We start from the raw sequence: 19,906 nt of genomic DNA, 5'->3' as shown, positions 1-19,906 counted from the left end.
CTGGGTATGTCTAGTTTAATGAAAAGAAGGACTGGGGAGACATGATAGCAGTGTTCCAATATCTCAGGGGTTGCCACAAAGAAGAGGGAGTCAAACTATTCTCCAAAGCACCTGAGAGTGGAACAAGCCATGAGTGGAAACTAATCAAGGAGAGAAGCAACTTAGTACTAAGGAGAACTTTCCTTGGAACAACTTGCCTCCAGAAGTTGTGAATTCTCCAACACTGGAAGTTTTTAATAAGATGTTGGATAATCATTTGTCTGAAGTGGTGTAGGGTTTCCTGCCAGGCAGGGGGTTGCACTAGAAGACCTCCAAGGTCCCTTCCAACTCTGTTATTCTATTCATATTCTATTCTATTCTATTCTATTCTACTCTACTCTACTCTACTCTACTCTACTCTACTCTACTCTACTCTACTCTACTCTACTCTACTCTATTCTAGTCTATGAGTACAATTAGGCAGCAGTATTGTAAGCTGGGACTCATTTGAATGCTTAGGAAGCCTGAAATGCTAGTAGAGCAGAAAATGGGAAATTCTGATACAATTTTGATGCATGCATGGATATATTATATCTGAATATCTGAAGAGAAGTAGTGTTCCATCCCTTTCCACTTCCTAGGAAAAGTTATGGTTAGTATTCCCAACACAGGTACTAATTGTCAGCAGTTATTTCTCTGCTCTCTTCAGATTCAAACCCTGGCTTTGATTGATAATAACAACTCCACATCCAAAATAGTAGAGAAAGGTAATCTAATCTGGAATGCTGTCAGATTTCTATCGAAAACATACGTATTTGGCCAAAAAATATTACAGAATTTTAAAATGTGCCATGTTGCCTGGGAGTTCCCTCATTATTTCTTCAATGGATTATTCCACTCATATTCTGTGAATCCCAGTTCCTGCTTAAATCATTGGGGATTTAATCAGAAGGTTTTGTGACTTGTGAAAAATAGGCTGAATGAAGAGAAGAGATGAACTGCTTCTTTATAATTTATCCAATTTTGAATTTGAAACTAGCTTTGTGATGATTCTAAGGTGGAAATTTTAGAATGTTTAAGGTGCTTTAGATGGCAGTCATTTTTCAATCACCAACCCATATCAGTGTATATAGTTTTCAGCCATTACAGGTAGTCCTTGTTTACTGCCCACTTGTTCAAAGTTACAACAGTATTGAACAAGGAGACTTATGTCTGGTCTTGAAGTTGCAGCTGTTTCTGCATCCCTGCAGTTCTGTGATTCCCCGTTTATGATTTTCATGGCCAGCTTCTGACAAGTAAAGCCAATGGGGAAATGGGCAGACAGTTGCAAGTCACAGTCATGCAATGTCATTTAATAATGGGTGATTAGCTTAATGGCCACAGCCAGAACTGATGAGCTGATGTTGTAAGTCGAGCATGGCCATCATAAATATGAGCACCAAACGTCTGAATTTTGAACATGTGGCCATGGCATAGCTGCAAAGGTTGTAAGTATGAAAAACGGCCGTAAATCACTTTTTTCAATGCCAATGTAAATTCGAACGGTCACTAACAAACTGTTGTAAGTCAAGGACTACCTTTATTGACACCTCTTATAGAATTGGTAGGAGTGGAGAAAAGATCAATTAGCGGACAGCTTAGTGAAGCTTAACAATTATTGCATTTCAATACTTTTACAATTTTATGATCAGAATTATTTCAGCATGTAACGTTTCTTGTTTCTTATCTTTGGCACACCTTTGCAGAGACTATAAGCTTTCTTATCTTGCTCTGCGAACCTGCATTGGCCTGTGGACAACATTCATGTGCCTTGTGCTTGTGGCCACCGACGCTAGCTCTATGGTCTGCTACATCACTCGGTTTACAGAAGAAGCTTTTGCCTCTCTGATCTGCCTCATTTTCATTTTTGAGGCCATAGAGAAGCTGTTTAAGTTGGGAAGGACTTATCCATTTTACATGGATAGCAATCTGGACCACCTGACCTTCTATTAGTGAGTTGCTGTTGTTTTTTCTATTTCAAACAAAAAATGGTTTACTGTACTTTAATTGCTTTGCTTCAATATATTTAAATTCATCAACTGGCATAAGATTCCTAATTGTGCAGAAATAGCAATAACACTTAGACTTCTGTGTCACCATGCACTGCTTTACAGCACTCCCTGGGAGGTTTACAATGTCAGCATATTGCCCCCAACAGTCTGAGTCCTCATTTTACCGATCTCAGAAGCTGGAAGGGGGAGTCAACCGTGAGCCCTGTCAGGATTGAACTCCAGGCTGTGGGCAGAATTAGCCTGCAATACTGTATTCTAACCACTGTGCCACCAGGACTTCCTAAATAAGAAACAAAGAAGGCAATTAACACCTACTGGTAACAATAGTCAGATAAGAGGTCTGGTGTGTAGTAGATTCACTGGAGCAGATATAGACTCTCTAGTTAGGACCTTGCAAGCTTGAGATAATACAGTATATAGCAGTGATGGCGAACCTTTTTCGCCTCAGGTGCTAAAAGCATGTGGGTGCCCACTCCCATAATGACCCTCCTGCCATGCTCCCTGCACATGTGTGCGTGACACCCCCACTGCCCCATACATGACTTTCTAGGAGTCTGGGGAGGGTGAAAACAACCTCCCACGCCCCCAGAGGCCCTCCGGAGGCCCAAAACAGCCTGTTCCCCAACTTCTGGTGGGCCTGGTAGGTCCATTTTTCATCCTCCCCAGGCTCCAGAGGCTTTCTAGGAGACCGTTGTCCAACTTCCGGGTTGCCCGTTGGGCTATTTTTTTTCCCTCTGGAGACTTCAGGGAAGCCTCCTGAAGCCTCCAGAGGGCAAAAAACAACCAAACACGAAAACTGGAAGTTCAGGAACAAACTTCCGGTTTGCATGTATTGTTGTTTTTCGCCCTCCGGAGGCTTTAGGGAAGCCTCCATAGGGTGAAAAACAGCTGAAAATCAAGGGATAAAATCAGCTGGCCAGCGCAAGCATGTGCGCTGGAGCTGACAGGGCAATGCCTTACGTGCCCTCAGAAATGGGTCCATGTGCCACCTGTGGCACGCGTGCCATAGGTTCTCCATCACGGGTATATAGCATGAATGGGCAATTTATAGCTCTAGGTTGAAGCCCCTTTTTGAGCTCCAAAAGCAAGAGGCATGCACAGGTTGTCCTGTATCAGTGATAGCGGTTGTGGTCTGCTGGCAGCCTGTGCAGCTGGCAGCAGAGTCGGACAATGAGGAGGTTGGAGAGGAACATGGGCCAGTCCTGGGGTCTTCGTCAGAGGCAGAGAGGGAGCCAGGGCCATCTGGGAGTTATGTGCTGCCCTGGAGCCTCCAGTGTCAGACAGCAGCGAGGCAGAGGAACAGGCTCCCTTGTTCCCAGTGGGCGCATGTGCAGAGCTGCCAGAAGGCAAGAACAGTTAAGATAGAAGGGACGACTCAGGAGTAATACTTGGAGGTGATTGGCCCCTCCCATAGGACATAAAGGAGGAGCAAAGGCACGGGAGCCTTTGCAGGAAGCAACTTGGTTCATGCTGGTCAGTTTGCCTTCTGAAACTCCTTTTTGACTCTTTGCTCTGTGTGGCCTTGCCAAACTAATTGCCAATTAAATCTTTGGCAGTGTTTTCAAAGAAGATAAAGGTGGGTGCTTATGAGCCTTGTCCTGACAGACTTTGGCAGCCTACTACTCTTTACAACTATTTGGGACTCATTATGGACTGTGAATGAATATAATTCACAGCCTTTGAAATAAAAAGAACATTTTTGGACCTAAGCATGTGCTTTTTACTGTACGAGGAAGCCTAGATGAGAACAATACCTTCTTGATTCACTCCTTGTCCTTCTTGAACTCTAGTGATGGAGGAGATATGGTGATAGCTTTTTTGCATTTGAAAGAGACTCAATATTTCCTTTGCTAGTAGGGGGATGACTTATGGAAGAAATAATTTAAGTTTGGACAGAACTGATTTGGTAAAAAAAAAGACAATTCAGACAATTCATATATTATTATTAAAATTACCATATTTTTCAGAGTATAAGACGCACCCTTTTCCCCCTTAAAAGAGGGTGAAAATTTGGAAGTGTCTTATACACTGAATGTTGCCCCACCCACCCACTGGCCCCAATCCTTTGGCCTCTGCTTCCCAGCAATTTACCTCTTTGCAGCAAATGGGGGGGGGGGAGGCTTGCGGAGGCTTCAATAAGCTATAGCAATCCCTGCAGCCTCTAACAGCTGATGATCAGGATAAATTGAAAGTGAAACTTGCTGTTTGCTCCATGTGACAAATTGCTGGGAGGCAGAGGCAGATTTTTTTTCTTGTGCTAATCAGGCTGTTTGCTGCAAGGAGGTAAGTCAACAACTATAAATGCCTATGGAATGTTCAAATTATTAGACTTATTTTTTAAAGACTGCTTTATTATTATTCTAGAAAACTTAACAAAATGAAGAAGATTTTTAAAATAAATGCTTGATCTGAAGAGGCCCAGTGCTATTGTTTTTAAAAGTGCTATTCTTTTAAATAGCAGAGAATAACTATACTTCCAGAAAGCACACCAATTTTAACAGCATCTGTACAAGTATAGTCTGAAATATAACACTACAGCGTATATTGTCTGTACTGTTTGTTGCAAGGAGGCCAATTGCTGGGAGGTAGAGGCAGATATTTTCCCCTTGTTTTCCTCCCTAAAATCTAGGTGAGTCTTATACTTTGGAGCATCTTATACTCCGAAAAATACAGTATTATTATTCCTATATTGTTAAAATGAAATCGTGCTTTCATATAATTGTTGATTAGTTTTATCTTGGATTAACAAAGATTGAAATACTTTTTAAAAGTCTGCAGTGACATTAGTAAATGTGTGCAAAACATTTTGAATCCAATTGCCTCAAATGGGTCCCCCCTCCTCCTTTTGATCCTGGTACACTTGTTATAAAACAACTTTTTTACATTGACACAAGCCATCACTTTTGAAGTGTTTTGAACTCTGAAATGAAATCATCCAAAGGCCAACAACTTCACAAGTATATGTGGCCAAGTAATTTCTTTGTTATTTCATCCATCTTCAATTGAGCCAAATGGTAATTTGTCCTGTGATTTGTAAACTCATGCAAAAATATTAAAGTGTTCAAGATTTTTAAAGATTTATTTTACATTGGCTGCTTACTACCTTTGGCTGAGTTTAGACAAATAATTGATGCCAGTTTGGATGAAGGGCTAAAGACATTGGATTAAAAGTAAAGGTTCCCCTTGCACATATGTGCTAGTTGTTCCTGACTCTAGGGACTGGTGCTCATCTCTGTTTCAAAGCTGAAGAGCCAGCACTGTCCAAAGATGTCTCTGGTCATGTGGCTGGCAGGACTAAATGGCGAAGGTGCACGGAGTGCTGTTACCTTCCCACCAAAGGTGGTTCCTATTTTTCTACTTGCATTTTTACATGCTTTCAAACTACTAGATTGGCAGAAGCTTGGACAAGTAACGGGAGCTCACTCCATTATGTGGCGCTAGGGATTTGAACTGCCGACCGTTCTATTCGACAAGCTCAGCGTTTTAGCCACTGAGCCACTGCGTCCCTTGACATTAGACTATCAGCAGGGAAACCTGAATTCTAGTCCTGCCTTAGTCATGAGAACTAGCTGAATGACTTTGGGCCAGTCCCTCTCAGTCCAACTCATCTCATCCAGGTGGTTGTTGTAGGGAAAATAGGAGGAAACATGACTATGCAGAATTTATTAAATAATGGCAAAATACAAATCACAACAAGCCAATAGAAACTTTCAAAAGTTGTTGGACCAGAGACTTGGGCTTTCAGAAGTAAACGTGGTTTTATGCGTGATGCTCATTAACTCTTTTCTGTGCCCACTAGCTGCAGATGTGCAGCTCCTACCAAACCCAATAATGAAACCCTGGCGTATTGGAGCACCAACAATATCGACCCTTCCAAAGTTGTCTGGGCTAATATGACTGTCTCTGTAAGTATATGAGCTTGACCTGCCATGCATAGTTGACACAATGATTTCTGTGATAACATTACTCATTGATTGGAATTGAAAATTAGTCTTTGTAAAAGGGATGAAGAATTACATGCATTTCCTTTCCACCAAACCAGTGATGGATGGAAGGAATTAAAAAAAATATTATTTATTATTATTATTTATGTTCATTGATTTATCTCACAAATTCCATTTCCATTTCTATATTGAACAGTGTGTTTTCTAGGTGCCCAAAGTGTTAAAATGTAAACATCATAAACATATATGCAATAATATCAATCGTTATTGAAAAGTATACTATCTTCCATTATGATATCAATTATATAACCATCCATTTCTATATTGAACAGTGTGTTTTCTAGGTGTCCGGAGTTTTAAAATATAAATATCATCACAATCATTATAATCATGTACATATAGACATATGTATGTATATGCAATAGTATCAATCGTTATTGAAAATTATACTATCTTTCATTATGATATTAGGAACATACATACATACATATATATATATATATATATATATATATATATATATATATATATATATATATATATATATATATATATATATATATTACAACCCCCGGTATGCCCAAATATGGGAGGAAGATCACTACATCCATTCTCTGTCCTTCGGCTCGTCACAAGAGACCATCCAGACAGAACCCAATATTTTTATTTATTTATTTATCAGCACAAATATAATATTTTGATAAGGAGTTGAGCTTTGTAGCTCAATGGTTAACACATCTGCCTAAGAGGCAATAGAGCACAGGTTCGATTCCCAACAAGGGTGTGGCTAGCTGATGAGAGCTAAATAGCTTGAAATAGATCTATACTAGTCTCCCTTTATTTATTTATCAGCATAAAATATAACTACATATATATATATATATATATATATATATATATATATATATATATATATATATATATATATAATATATATATATATATATATATATATATATATATATATATATATTATATATTATATATTATATATTATATATATATATATATATATATATATATATATATATATATATATATATATATATATATATATATTATATATATATATATATGCCTCTTCCCTCTTCCTGGATTCACTCAGATGTTTTTAAAACTCACAGCCTGTGCCCAGCACACACTTCCAGCCCCTCTGCCTTTTCCCTCTTCCTAGATTCACTCAGAAGCCTGTGCACACACAAATTTTTAAAAAAACCCATAGCCTGTGCCCAGCACACACTTCCAGACCCTCTGCCTTTTCCCTCTTCCTGGATTCACCCAGAAGTTTTTAAAACTCACAGCCTGTGCACACACAAACTTTTTAAAAAACCCACAGCCTGTGCCCAGCACACACTTCCAGCCCCTCTGTCTCTTCCCTCTTCCTGAATTCACTCAGACGTTTTTAAAACTCATAGCCTATGCACACTCATACACTTCCAGCCCCTCTGCTTCTTCCCTCTTCCTGAATTCATTCAATGTTTTTAAAACTCACAACCTAGGCACATGCACACTCTTCCAGCCCCTCTGCTTCTTCCCTCTTCCTGAATTCATTCAACGTTTTTAAAACTCACAGCCTATGCACATGCACACTCTTCCAGCCCCTCTGCCTCTTCCCGCTTCCTGAATTCACTCAGCTGTTTTTTAAAACCCACAGCCTGTGCACACGCACACACTCTTCTAGCAGCCCCTCTGCCTCTTCCCTCTTCTCCAACATCCTCCCCGTCCCACCCCAGCCACTCACCACTTCTTTCTTCTTCTGGTTCTTCTTCTGAGAACTTTTCAGCAGCATGGTGCGGATGGGTGGGGTGAGTGAAAGAGCGAAGGAGGGGAGGGAGCGTTCCAGTATGGGGCCTCCTGACCAATGGGTACAGGAAGGCATGCTAAATTTCACCATCCAGTATGGCTGTAGCGGTCCATACCGGTTGAAACCCACCCCTGCTTGGGTGGCATAGGCCAGTCCCTCGCCATCTCTGGGATGGCACTGTGGGAGAACATTTGGCCCACGGGCCCCATGTTTGACACATCTGCCATAAAGTAACCAGATCCATGGCCTAAATTCAGCGTGTTTCTCCTGTTCTTCCTGCTTATTTTAATAACTGAAGATCTAAGCCAGGGCTGTCAAACTCCTGGCTGACAGGCCAGATGGGTCATGTGCTGGCCATGCTCACGCCCGGTTTAGTGAAGGGGGAAAAAGTCCCAATATGTCACATGACGCCACCGTCATGACATGAGTTTGTCGCCCCTGATCTAAGCCATTAATGCTTTTTTTTTTTAAGTCTTGAATCAATGAAAACACTTGTAGACATTTGAAAAGTAATAATAATCCTTTTAAGTAATTATTGGCTAATTTGGACAAAATTAAGTTTTGAATTAAAACTGAAAACAGCTCTTCTAAAGTTGGCCAGGCATATATGTATTCTATTCTGCATATGTTTGTCAATTGCTCTGCTGCTGATTAACTAAACAATAATTAAGCAATTACTTATAAAATGATTGGATTAGTGATATTTCATGCTTTTAATAAATATCACTGCATAATATTCGTTAAACTGTATAAGCTTCTGTGCTCTTATATGTGTTTCACTTTGACCTAATTAGGACTAATAAATCAAACAAATTCAATATGTCCACCTGTACCTTTAAGTGGGATGGATTTTTTGTGAGGGATACTTCCAGACTAATCAATTCTTCTTTTGTTTTTAATGCAGAGGGTATGAATATATCATATTTCATTTTAATTACATTTTGATTTACACCCCTGATGTTTTTTACTCTGGTGCTAAAATTTAAACGCATCTTTTATGCACGCATTGACAATGTTCTGGACTGTAAAAGTTAATATTTTCCCCAAAGCATTATTAAACATGCACAATTATACCTAAGGGTTCTTGTTGCTTGGGAAGAGAACACTACGTTTAACTGCAATTGAGATCTAATTTTGGTTCTTGCGTGACATTTTCTTCATTTGAGAATTAAGGACCCTTAATGTATTTAAAATGCTTATTTTAGTTTATCCACCGCTAGTCTCGTATCTTTGCTGAAGTCACTGTACCTTTTTGCTACTGTTCCCTTTTAATTATTTTGTCCGATCAGCAATGTCAGGAGATGCATGGAGAATTCATAGGATCTACATGTGGAGCCGAAGGACCTCTTACCCCCGATGTTCTTCTGTGGTGCTTCATCTTGTTCTTTACTACCTATATTTTGTCAAGCACACTGAAGAGATTTAGGAGCAGTAGCTATTTCCCCTCAAAAGTAAGTAGATTCCAGCAGCTTAACACTAGTTTTGAAACCCCAACTAATTCCTGTTGTCTGCTTTTCTCTATAATGGCGATTAGATGGATTTCCTCAAATGCATAATTATCTCTAGGAGAGATGGGTAGCATAAACAGTAAATTTTAATTAATAAATAATAAATACCACTGTTGGAAATTGAAAGGAATCCCTCCCTTTATTTCTAGGCACTGGAACCAATCTTCATTCAGATGGAAGTCTAGTTCTCTTTGTTTTTCTGTTTTTCTTGTCTTACCTACAGATTGTGGTTTGAAAATCAGTGATACCTCTGGGTTGGGTACAGCATGTCTTCATATACCAATTTCAGGGCAACAGTGGTGGTAGGGGAATATGTTTCTGCCTTCTCCTTTCAGGTACTACAGAGGCAATTTTTGGACACTGTAAGAAGCAAAAGGCTGGGCTAAGAAGGGCATTGACCAGATTTATTTGGCGTAGGTGGTCAAATACTTTGGCCACCTAATGAGAAGGAAGGACTCACTAAAGAAGAGCCTAATGCTGGGAAAGATTCAGGGCAAAAGAAGAAGGAGACGACAGAGAATGAGATAGCTGGATGGAATAACCAAATCACCAAAGCAGTCGGTGTGAGCTTAAATGGACTCCAGAGGATGGTAGAGGACAGGAAGGCCTGGAGGAACTTTGTCCATGGGGTCACAAGGGGTCAGACACAACTTTGCAACTAACAACAAATTTAAGGCGTTTACTGTATTTCTCAGAGTATAAGACGCACCTTTTTCCCTCAAAAAAGAGGCTGAAAATCTGGGTGCATCTTATACACTGAATACAGCATTTTTGCCTCCCAAAGCCCTGCCCCTTCACCAAAATGGCTGTGCAGGGCTTGTAGAAGGCTTTCAGAGAGCTCCTGGGGGCTGGGGATGGCAGAAATGAGTGAAAAACAGGCTGTTTTTTGCTCAATGTTGCCCCCCCCAGCTCTCAGGAGTACTCTATAAGCCTCCTAAAGGCTATGCATGAAATTTTTTTTGACAAAAAATGGACCATTTATTGCTCATTTTGGGGGGGGGGGTCTCCACCCCCCAGGAGCACTCTGCAAGCTCCTTAAAGGCTGTTCATGCCTTTTTTTGGGGAAAAAACAGGGCCGTTTTTGCGAAAAACGCGCCATTTTTGGGAGGTTAGCAGAATGCAATACCTTTTTTTAAATTTGCCTCTTCAAAACCTTGGTGAGTATTATACTCCAGTGTGTCTTATACTCCGGTGCATCTTATACTCCAAAAAATACGGTATATAGTTGCCCATTTTAAAACAACTAAGTAGCTCACAACCCATAAAATAACATGCAGTATAAAACTAAAATAATATAAACACAACAATAAAACTAAAAACAGAAAAACCTGGTGCTACAGCCACACTTCTTTGATGCAGCCACATTTCTTATCCCACCCTAACCCCATCCTGTCCCAAGGAAGAGCCAGGTTTTAACCAGGTCTGGAAGGATAGGATAGGAACCTGTCAGTTCTCAAAGGGGAGACTGCATTCCAGAGGGCAGAGTTTGCAATGGAAAAGGACATGCTTGCCGGAATCCATTAGTTGGCAGGGTTTAAGAAAAGGAGACCCAAAGTGTTTCCATCTGGTAGGATGCACAGTTGTCCTCAGGGAGAGAGGAGTCTGTAGACATAGAACCTGGTTCCATGCCATGTAGGGCTTTAAAAACAAAACAATAACCAGCACCTGAAATTGCACTTCGAAAAAATTGCACTTGGGAGTAAATACTGCTCATATATCAGGGGCGTAACATGGATTAACCTAGGAATGTCCAACACTGTGAGTTCTATTGCATTCTGGACCAATTGTAACTTCTAGGTAGTCTTCAAGGGCAGCCTTATTTAGAACATGTTGTAATAATCCAAACAGGAAGTAACCAAGACATGAGTGATCACGAGCTAAGCCTCCTGGCCCAGGAAAGAGCACAGGTGGGCAGAAGATTAATCTGTGGAAACTCCACCAACAGTTACCACCCTCTGATCAAGCAGTAGCCACAAGTCCAGGAGAATCCCCAAATTACGCACCAGCTTTATCCAATAAGTCAAAGATGACATATCTCCAGGCCTGAAAGGGCCAAAAACCAAAAGCCACTCCAACTTCCCAGGATTGAGTCAAAGTCAATTCCTCTCTTTCCATACCCTCATAGCTTCAAGGCACTAGGTCTATACCTCTAAACCCTGATTTCATGAAAGTTATTTTCAGATTTGGGGAGCAATTATTCATCAGGTTTACAGGGCATCTATTCAATATCCAGCAGGTGTCCTGGTTGGCAATATGAATATCATACATCCAACACTTGGTTTATCTGGAACTAATTTTTTAGATACGTAGATCAAGTCCTATGTATCCTAACCATAACCCTGTAGAGACTTGTCTGTTTTTTTTCCTCTTTAGATACGCTATGTGATAGGTGATTTCGCTATTTTTATAACCATTGTCACTATGGTCCTAATTGACTACTTCATTGGAATCCCATCACCAAAACTGAATGTTCCAGGTGTCTTTAAGGTAGGTACTTCACCTCATCTTCTTGAATTCTTCTAAGTGCAGGTAGTGGTATATGGAAAATATCCCTTGTCCGAGTAGCTGGAACAAGTGAGTCCAAGGCCTGCCCTTGATTATTTCTCCTATCCTTTAGGGAGGAAGAAAGGATGTCACACTTTGTGGCTAATTATGTGTGGGTGAAGGGCATTGAGACTGCATGTATGGCTGAGTGGGAGATATGCTGTACTTTGTTTCTGAAGTGGGAAAAGTACTTTAGAGCGGGTGGGAATATAAGTAGGATGACAACCTGAGATTCTTGAGTTGCATTTAACTCCTGAAAGGCTTGAATGCCGAAAAAAATGCCCCAAAGTAGCATAAAATTGTGGTTTTAAATGTGGTAATGGGGAAAAGGCTAACTTTGTGGGGAATGATCATAGTAAGGATATTTAAATGAGTTTAAATTAAATTAAATTTCACTTTTAATAGCCAGCCTCCTTTTATTTCATTCGTTTAACTCAGAGGTCCTCAAACTTTTTAAACAGGGGCCAATTCATGGTCCCTCAGACTGTTGGAGGACCGGACTGGTTGGGTGGGATTTGCTAGGTGGTTATATGACTGGGTGGGCATAGCCAATTTAGCAGTCCATTAAACAATACACTTTAATTAAGTTAAACTTTAATTTGTTATGCTTCTGGGCAGAGGTGGGTTCCTACCTGGAATTGGCAGCGACCCAGGCCTGCCATGTCCCTGAACTGGTTCCCTGGTTGTCGCCGTTGTTGCCACCGTCTTGTTTTTGTGTTCTGCGCATGCAGAACTGGTTTAACTCCTCCTGCTTTTTACAGTGAGATCTCTAGCATGTTACTCAAAAGGTTCTGTGCGCTTGGCCCTAGAAAACATGCGTAACCAACACTTTAATTCTCTACCAAAGAGGAATAATAGGTTTACATTCACAATTGAGTGGCCATAGCAAGGCCCATATTCATCATCCAGTGAAACGCCAGCTAGTAACATTCCTATACCATTGTCTATATATAGCTAAAAAAAGGCTGGGTAGAGGGCATACTGATACAAACATGGCATAATTCATGTGTATTTTTTCCCCTGCAGCCAACAAATGATGACCGTGGATGGCTCATTAGCCCAATAGGCCCCAATCCTTCCTGGACTGTGGCAGCATCTATCATCCCAGCATTACTCTGTACTATACTTATATTTATGGACCAACAAATCACAGCAGTTATTGTGAACAGGAAAGAACATAAACTTAAGGTAATAGAGCAGCACGGCCAGGATAATTTGCCAAGCTTATTTTTCTATGGCGGTCAACTGAGAAGTAAAATCCCAATGGAACAGCAGCATAATCCAGACTATATGGAACTTTAGTTTGAGTAAAAATCAAACAGGTTTTATACGAGTGACATAGTGAAATGTATCCCATTATACAGCTATCATCCACTGTACACATACTGTATGGAGGGGAGGTGGGGATGACCCATAGCATATGGTAGAGATTAAAACTTTAAATCTGTTCTTGAAATGGCAATCTAAAATTCCTGTGGAATAACTTTATTTCCAGTTTTCGGAAACCGAGCGAGCCAGATTTCCATTTCAAGTGACAAATAAGGCTGTGATCCTATATTGCTTGTGTGAAAATATCCTGGAGTCTGTTGCATTTTTCAGATTGCTCTGATCTCAGAAGAAGAATCAGTATTGAAACATTCCCAAATTCAAAAGTAATTTTGATTATTTTATAGAGGAACATTGTTGTTGCAAGTGGAAGAGATATGGCTCTGGTCGACTTAGCATTTGTTTATCTTCCAGGCTGACAAAAAACAGAGTGAACAATTTAAGCAACCTGCAGGAAAGGAAATTAAATCATAAAAGTGTCTCTCTCCTGCTCTTCCAGGTTCCTGTATCAGAACCTCTTAAGTTGATAGGAGACTTGGTGTACCAGCATGCACATCTGCTGCTTTAAAGTGGAAACAAATAAATTCCTGTGGTTTATGCACTGTAGTCTGTTTTGTTCGCCTCTTCCACTTTTGGCAAATGTGCAGCATATATGCAAGGATCAGAATAGGAAGCAAGAGAGCCACTCAAATCAAACCCTGAAGGAAAAAAGAATAAGAAGTGACAATATGGATTCATGTTAGTGATTTTTAAGTAATGTCAAAGATGGACAATGAAAACAAAGGGATAATTTCTGGCTGCATCCCTACCCATTCCATATATGAGGGATAGGGTGCAGTACTGCAAGCCACTTCAGCTGACTGTTATCTGCAGCTCAGGGGTTCTAATCTCACCGGCTCAAGGTTGACTCAGCCTTCCATCCTTCCGAGGTGGGTGAAATGAGGACCCAGACTGTGGGGGCGATATGCTGACTCTGTAAACCGTTTAGAGAGGGCTGAAAGCCCTATGAAGCGGTATATAAGTCTAACTGCTATTGCTATTGCTATTCTGGAAAGCTCAAACCAGTCCTGAGAATATTGAATTCCAAAGATTTACCAATAAGATGCAGCTGCCAGTAGTGCACAATTTAGTGAGCTGCACTTCTGCTCGTCACAGATGCATACACACAATTTTAAAACATGTCCTATAATCAGAGCTAAAGTGGGGGAATAAATAAACCAGGAAAGAGATCTGATAAAGACCCTGTTCAAAAACCTGAAAAGCCTTGGAAACAGCAATTAGCTTTCACTGCTAGTTAAATGTGTGTGAAGCCAAAGGTGCTGAAATAAGTTTCTTCCATCCCAAAGGATAGCATCTTAGTGAAAAGTCCTTATTCCATACCACGGTTCCCTAGTTCTCAAGCATATGAAGAAAGATTGAGCGACAGGTGTGAAGGAAAGTTGAATCATAGCAATAGCGAACATATTTTCAAACATGAAAGAATTTTGATTATAACAAATATGAATAAGCTACTTTTCACCCATACCACCATCCAGAAATAAGGCACTGTACAGACCTCTTCTAACTTTTGATGATTCTAGTAACCTTATCTCTAGTATGTATCCTGTGATTTACAGTGAATGATAACAGGGTTTTATGGTTGACCTCTGCTAATGATTTCTATTTTTACAGAAAGGAGGTGGCTACCATCTGGACCTTTTCGTGGTGGGCCTCATGCTTGGTGTGTGTTCAGTGATGGGGTTGCCTTGGTATGTTGCTGCCACCGTCATTTCCATCAGTCACGTGAACAGTCTTAGACTTGAATCTACTCTAGCAGCTCCTGGGGAGCAACCTAAATTCCTGGGCATAATTGAACAAAGAGCAACTGGAGTGATGATCTTTATACTAATGGGCCTCTCAGTCTTCATCACTAGTATGTTAAAGGTAAAAGCATGGAAGAACATTCAAGGGTATGTCAGGGCAACCTCCTCTCCCTCTTTTAAATAGTCTTAGCTTTAATGGAGTTGTGTTGGCTTGAGATGTCAACTTTGTCCCATTCTGAAAGTGCATCTCTTTAGTAGCATTTATCAAAAACTACTTCTGACTTTCCCATACCAAAGTCAGGAGAAGATTTGAAGCCTATTTAAAGAAATGGGCCTTGGTCCTTTTGAGACCCCCACCCCCGAAGATATTTCCCCTCCCCGTCAATTCAGGTTGGTATCTGATATTCCTTATATATCCAAAATGTAAAGATGTATCTTTCTGCATCATTTCCCAGAACAGTGAGCCAATTCTGCCCATGGAGTTGCAAGACAATAGAGTTAATAACTGCTTTCCACATCTGGGTTTAAAGCAGGGCTAAAGAAAGGAGCAGGAAGTAAGTGGTGGGATGATAACATTTCAGGTTAGGCTACACTAGCTATAACATGATATGAGGACAATTTTCTTATTTATTAGAATTTATTTTTTATCCCACCCTTATTATTTTTTAAAGGGACGTGGTGGCTCAGTGGCTAAGACACTGAGCTTGTTGATTAGCAAGGTTGGCAGTTCAGCGGTTCAAGTTCCTAGCACCGCGTAACGGAGTGAGCACCCGTTACTTGGCCCAGCTTCTGCCAACCTAGCAGTTCGAAAGCATGTAAAAATGCAAGTAGAAAAATAGGAACCATCTTTGGTGGGAAGGTAACAGCATTCCATGCACCTTCTGCGTTTAGTCATGCCAGCCACATGACCATGGAGACGTCTTCGGACAGCGCTGGCTCTTCAGCTTTGAAACGGAGATGAGCCCCGCCCTCTAGAGTTGGGAACGACTAGCCCATATGTGTGAGGGGAACTTTACCTTTACCTATTATTTTATAAGTAACTCAAAGCAAACATACATAACACTCCTTTCTGTTCCTATTTTCTCCATAACCACCACCCTGTGAGGTGCTTGAGCTGAGAAAGAATGATTGGCCCAAAGTCACTCAGCCGACTTTCATGCCTAAAGTGGGACTAGAACCCACAGTCTCCTTGTTTTTTAGGCCATCACCTTCACCACTACACCAAACCAATTCTATTATGTATAGCTCTGGTATCCCAATGCCATAAAGATAGTCCTTGGCTTACAACCATTCAAAGTTATAGTGGCTCTGACAAAAAGGGTTGCGGAAGTGGTCATATTTACGATTGTCGCAGCCTCTCTGTGGTCACTTGGATTCAGGTGCTTGGCAACCGTTATGCATTTATGACAGTTGCATCATCTGGTCACATGATCAGGTGCTTGGCAACCGTTATGAATTTATGACAGTTGCATCATCTCCTGGTCACGTGATCACCATTTGCTATCTTCCTGGCCAGCTTCCGACAAGCAATGTCACTGGGGAAGCCCGCAGGGATGTTCGCAAGTCATTGTCATGTGATGTCTCACTTGCCAATCACAATGTTTTGTTACATGACTGTGGCTAAAAAGGTCATAAAATCATTTGCCATCATGGGATATCCCACTTAATGATCACTTCACTTAATGATTAATTTTCCAGTGCCTATTGTGGTTGTAAGTCAAAGATTAACTGTAGAAAGCTGTGGCAGCGTGTGTGGTACTCCATTCATGATCTCATTGTTACAATTGTCTAGTATCCTGGATTCATCCTCACAGAGATGTAGCAATTTGGGTTTGAAGGGGAAAAAAGGTGCTTTGGCATACTCATAGGTATGCACATAGCTCCTGTAAGATGCTCCTTAAAGCTTGTGTTGCTGTTGTTGAGGACATCTGTATAATCCTGAGGGAAAAACAGCTGCTTTAAAAATTTGCTGGCTGTTGCTGTGTAAGCATTCCCAGAATGTATCCATACATTCTGAAACACCATTCTTTTCCCAAGGCCAAAGTGTATCCCAGCCTGATAAAAATGTGGAAATCCTTTAAAATTTAGAGATTCTGTAGAATGTACTTTTAGTACACGAAACAGAAGTGCGCGGCTGTTGCTGCGGTGGTCTGGGAGAGCTTCCCAAGAAAACCGTATGTGCCTGGAAAATGACTGGGTTACTTTGAAATGTTCAAAAACAGGTGCTTCCTTATGGGCTCCTTAAAAGCACTCATTAAGAGTTGCGGTGGGGCAGTGGTTAGAGCGCAGTTCTGCAGGCTGCTTCTGCTGACAGTCGGCTGCCTGCAATTTGGCAGTTCGAATCTCACCAGGCTCAAGGTTGACTCATCCTTCCATCCTTCCAGGGTGGGTAAAATAAGGACTCAGATTATTGTGGGCAATAGGCTGACTCTGGAAGCTGCTTAGAGAGGGCGGTAAACCTCCACGGCCAGAGAAACCTGCAACTTGTTAATGTGTGATTTTCCGCATTCAATTCCAAAATAAAATGTGTAAATGCAACACTGTATCCCATGGCACAAATTAAAGACAGATGTCATACTAAAATTAACTTTAATAACTCCTTGGATGTAAAGATCAAGAGTGACTATTCTCTTCATTCAAAATAAAAGCTATCATAATTGTTCATAAACATGACGCTTGGTGTTTAAACAGAATACTGTCAGGGTTCCAGATAGCACCCTCAATCAAATAAGAATCCAAGACTAGAGATTCCTCAAAGTTCCAATTTATTAGAGAAGCCATGCGGGCATATCTGGGAAAACCCCTTCCACGTCAGTCCAGGTGTCAGGGCAAAATGACCTTGACTCTCTGAGAAGGAATGTTGTTTTGGCTACATATCTCCCATCTCCACGCAATCATTCCTCCCAGTTTCCCACAGTAAAATGTGTGGCAAGCTTGAGGTCCAAAGGAAAACATGGCTGCCAAGCCTGACAGGTACCTTATTTTGTAGGATTGGAACGCTAGTGTGGAGAGTAAATCAGATCTTTTCTCCTTCTCTGAAAACTAATTCAGAACTCTGCGATTCGAGAGTGCAGAAATCTACTAAACCAGCGCCCCTACCAACCTGTTGGGTGCCTGGGACCTGTTCTGCACACTGCTTGCATCTCATGTGTGTGTATGTGGATGGGGCTTTGCTTGCTTGCGCAGACTAGTTCCTGGGGGGTTAGGATCCCCTGTACTAAGCCACCCCTGGTAAGTGCCCATCAAACTCCTGTCTAAAACCCTCAAGAAAAGACAATACACTGGTGTTCTTGACCTTTGCAGGACCCTGGCAGTCACCACTCAATTGTACAACCACATTAAATTATAGTTGCCTTGTGTGGTCGTGCCTCTTTTCACCAAGTAGAAAGGTTACATTTCCATGTGGTATTTCAAAGGCCGAAAACAGCAACAGTGTGGTTGCCAAAATGTACTAATTCTCCCCAGTATGGTTAACAGTGATTGAATAGGGTTGTTTTTTTAAAAAAGATGTCATATGGGTGAGAAGCTATACAGGTAGTCCTCGACTTATCACCACAAATTCTGTTGCTAAATGAGATGGTTGTTAAGTGAAATTTTGCCCTATTTTATGACCTTTCTTGCCACAGTTAAGTTGGTAACATGGTGGTTAAGTGAATCTGGCTTCCCCATTGACTTTGCTTGCAAGAAAGACACACAAGGTGATGAAATGACTTTGGGACACTGCAGCCGTCATGAATATGAGCCAGTTGCCAAGTGGTTGAATTTTGATCATGATACCATGGGAATGCCACAACAGTTGTAAGTGTGAAAAATGGTCATAAGTCACTTTTTCCAGTGCCGCTGTAACTTCGAACGGTCACGAAACTGTTGTAAGTTGAGGACTACCTGTATTTTTAAATGATCTAGTATTTTTTTTTTAGTTATAAAGAATTTGGTGACATACCTAAACTCCATCTCATGTAGTACTTATGCTCTTTTTCTTTTTAGTTTATACCTATGCCTGTTCTCTATGGAGTGTTTTTATACATGGGTGTTTCTTCTCTGAACGAAATACAGGTATTTATATATTTTTACTTTGGCACAGCAAGGATGTCTGGGCCTTTGATGGGTTAATGTTTGTGGTGAGGCTTTGTAAGTGGCAGGGACATCAGAAGATCGAGGCAAGCACTTCACAGTTTGAACAGAGAAAACATGTATTCCACCAGATTTGCCGTAGTAAAAAAGTAGTCAGTCGTGTCCGACTCTAAGGCCCAATGCTCATCTCAGTTTCTTGGCTGAGGGGGCCAGCATGATCTGAAGGCAATTTCCCACAATAATTTCAACATTCTCCGAAGATTTTGCTTTAAGTATCAGGACTTACATTTCTCCATGGTTCGATCCCTTGTGCTTCCATAAGATGAGTCATTGATCTGTTGGGCTTCGATCTTGTAATTCTGGCCCAGATGTTACTAAGCTGGACAAAAGAGGTTTGGATGTTTGTTACATACTAGGACCTGGTTCTCTGGGCTGTTTAACTCTTAATGGATCAGAGCACATAATGTTCACTTCTTCCCCCATCACCCTCTGAGTTGGACATCATAAAACCCTGAGATTTGGACCATTTTTCAGGTTTTTAATTTTTAAGAATTGGCAATAAACTCCCCCCTTCTCTGTCTGTCTGTCTGTCTGTCTGTCTGTCTCTCTGTATACACACACACACACACACACACGCTATATTGCCAAAAGTATTCGCTCATCCATCCAAATAATCAAAATCAGGTGTTCCAATCACTTCCATGGCCACAGGTGTATAAAATCAAGTACCTAGGCATGCAGACAAACATTCTTTTACAAGCATTTGTGAAAGAATGGGTCACTCTCAGGAGCTCAGTGAATTCCAGCGTGGAACTGTGATAGGATGCCACTTGTGCAACAAATCCAGTCGTAAAATTTCCTTGCTCCTAAATAT

At 40.9% G+C, this 19,906-nt stretch overlaps 1 protein-coding gene across 1 annotated transcript in view; it reads left to right on the top strand.

Annotated features, from left to right (window-relative positions):
• SLC4A8 (solute carrier family 4 member 8) overlaps positions 1-19,906 on the top strand; it is a 78,126-nt gene that overhangs the window by 47,724 nt on the left and 10,496 nt on the right. The window contains exons 13-19 of the mRNA XM_032211475.1: positions 1,725-1,970; positions 5,830-5,935; positions 9,068-9,229; positions 11,660-11,773; positions 12,857-13,018; positions 14,828-15,079; positions 18,946-19,014. Of these exons, the coding sequence (XP_032067366.1) occupies positions 1,725-1,970; positions 5,830-5,935; positions 9,068-9,229; positions 11,660-11,773; positions 12,857-13,018; positions 14,828-15,079; positions 18,946-19,014 (1,111 nt within the window). The remainder of the gene's footprint in view (positions 1-1,724; positions 1,971-5,829; positions 5,936-9,067; positions 9,230-11,659; positions 11,774-12,856; positions 13,019-14,827; positions 15,080-18,945; positions 19,015-19,906) is intronic.

Source organism: Thamnophis elegans, chromosome 2, assembly GCF_009769535.1.
Source record: "Thamnophis elegans isolate rThaEle1 chromosome 2, rThaEle1.pri, whole genome shotgun sequence".
Lineage (NCBI taxonomy): Eukaryota > Metazoa > Chordata > Lepidosauria > Squamata > Colubridae > Thamnophis > Thamnophis elegans.
This window is presented reverse-complemented; position numbering and strand designations above follow the sequence as displayed.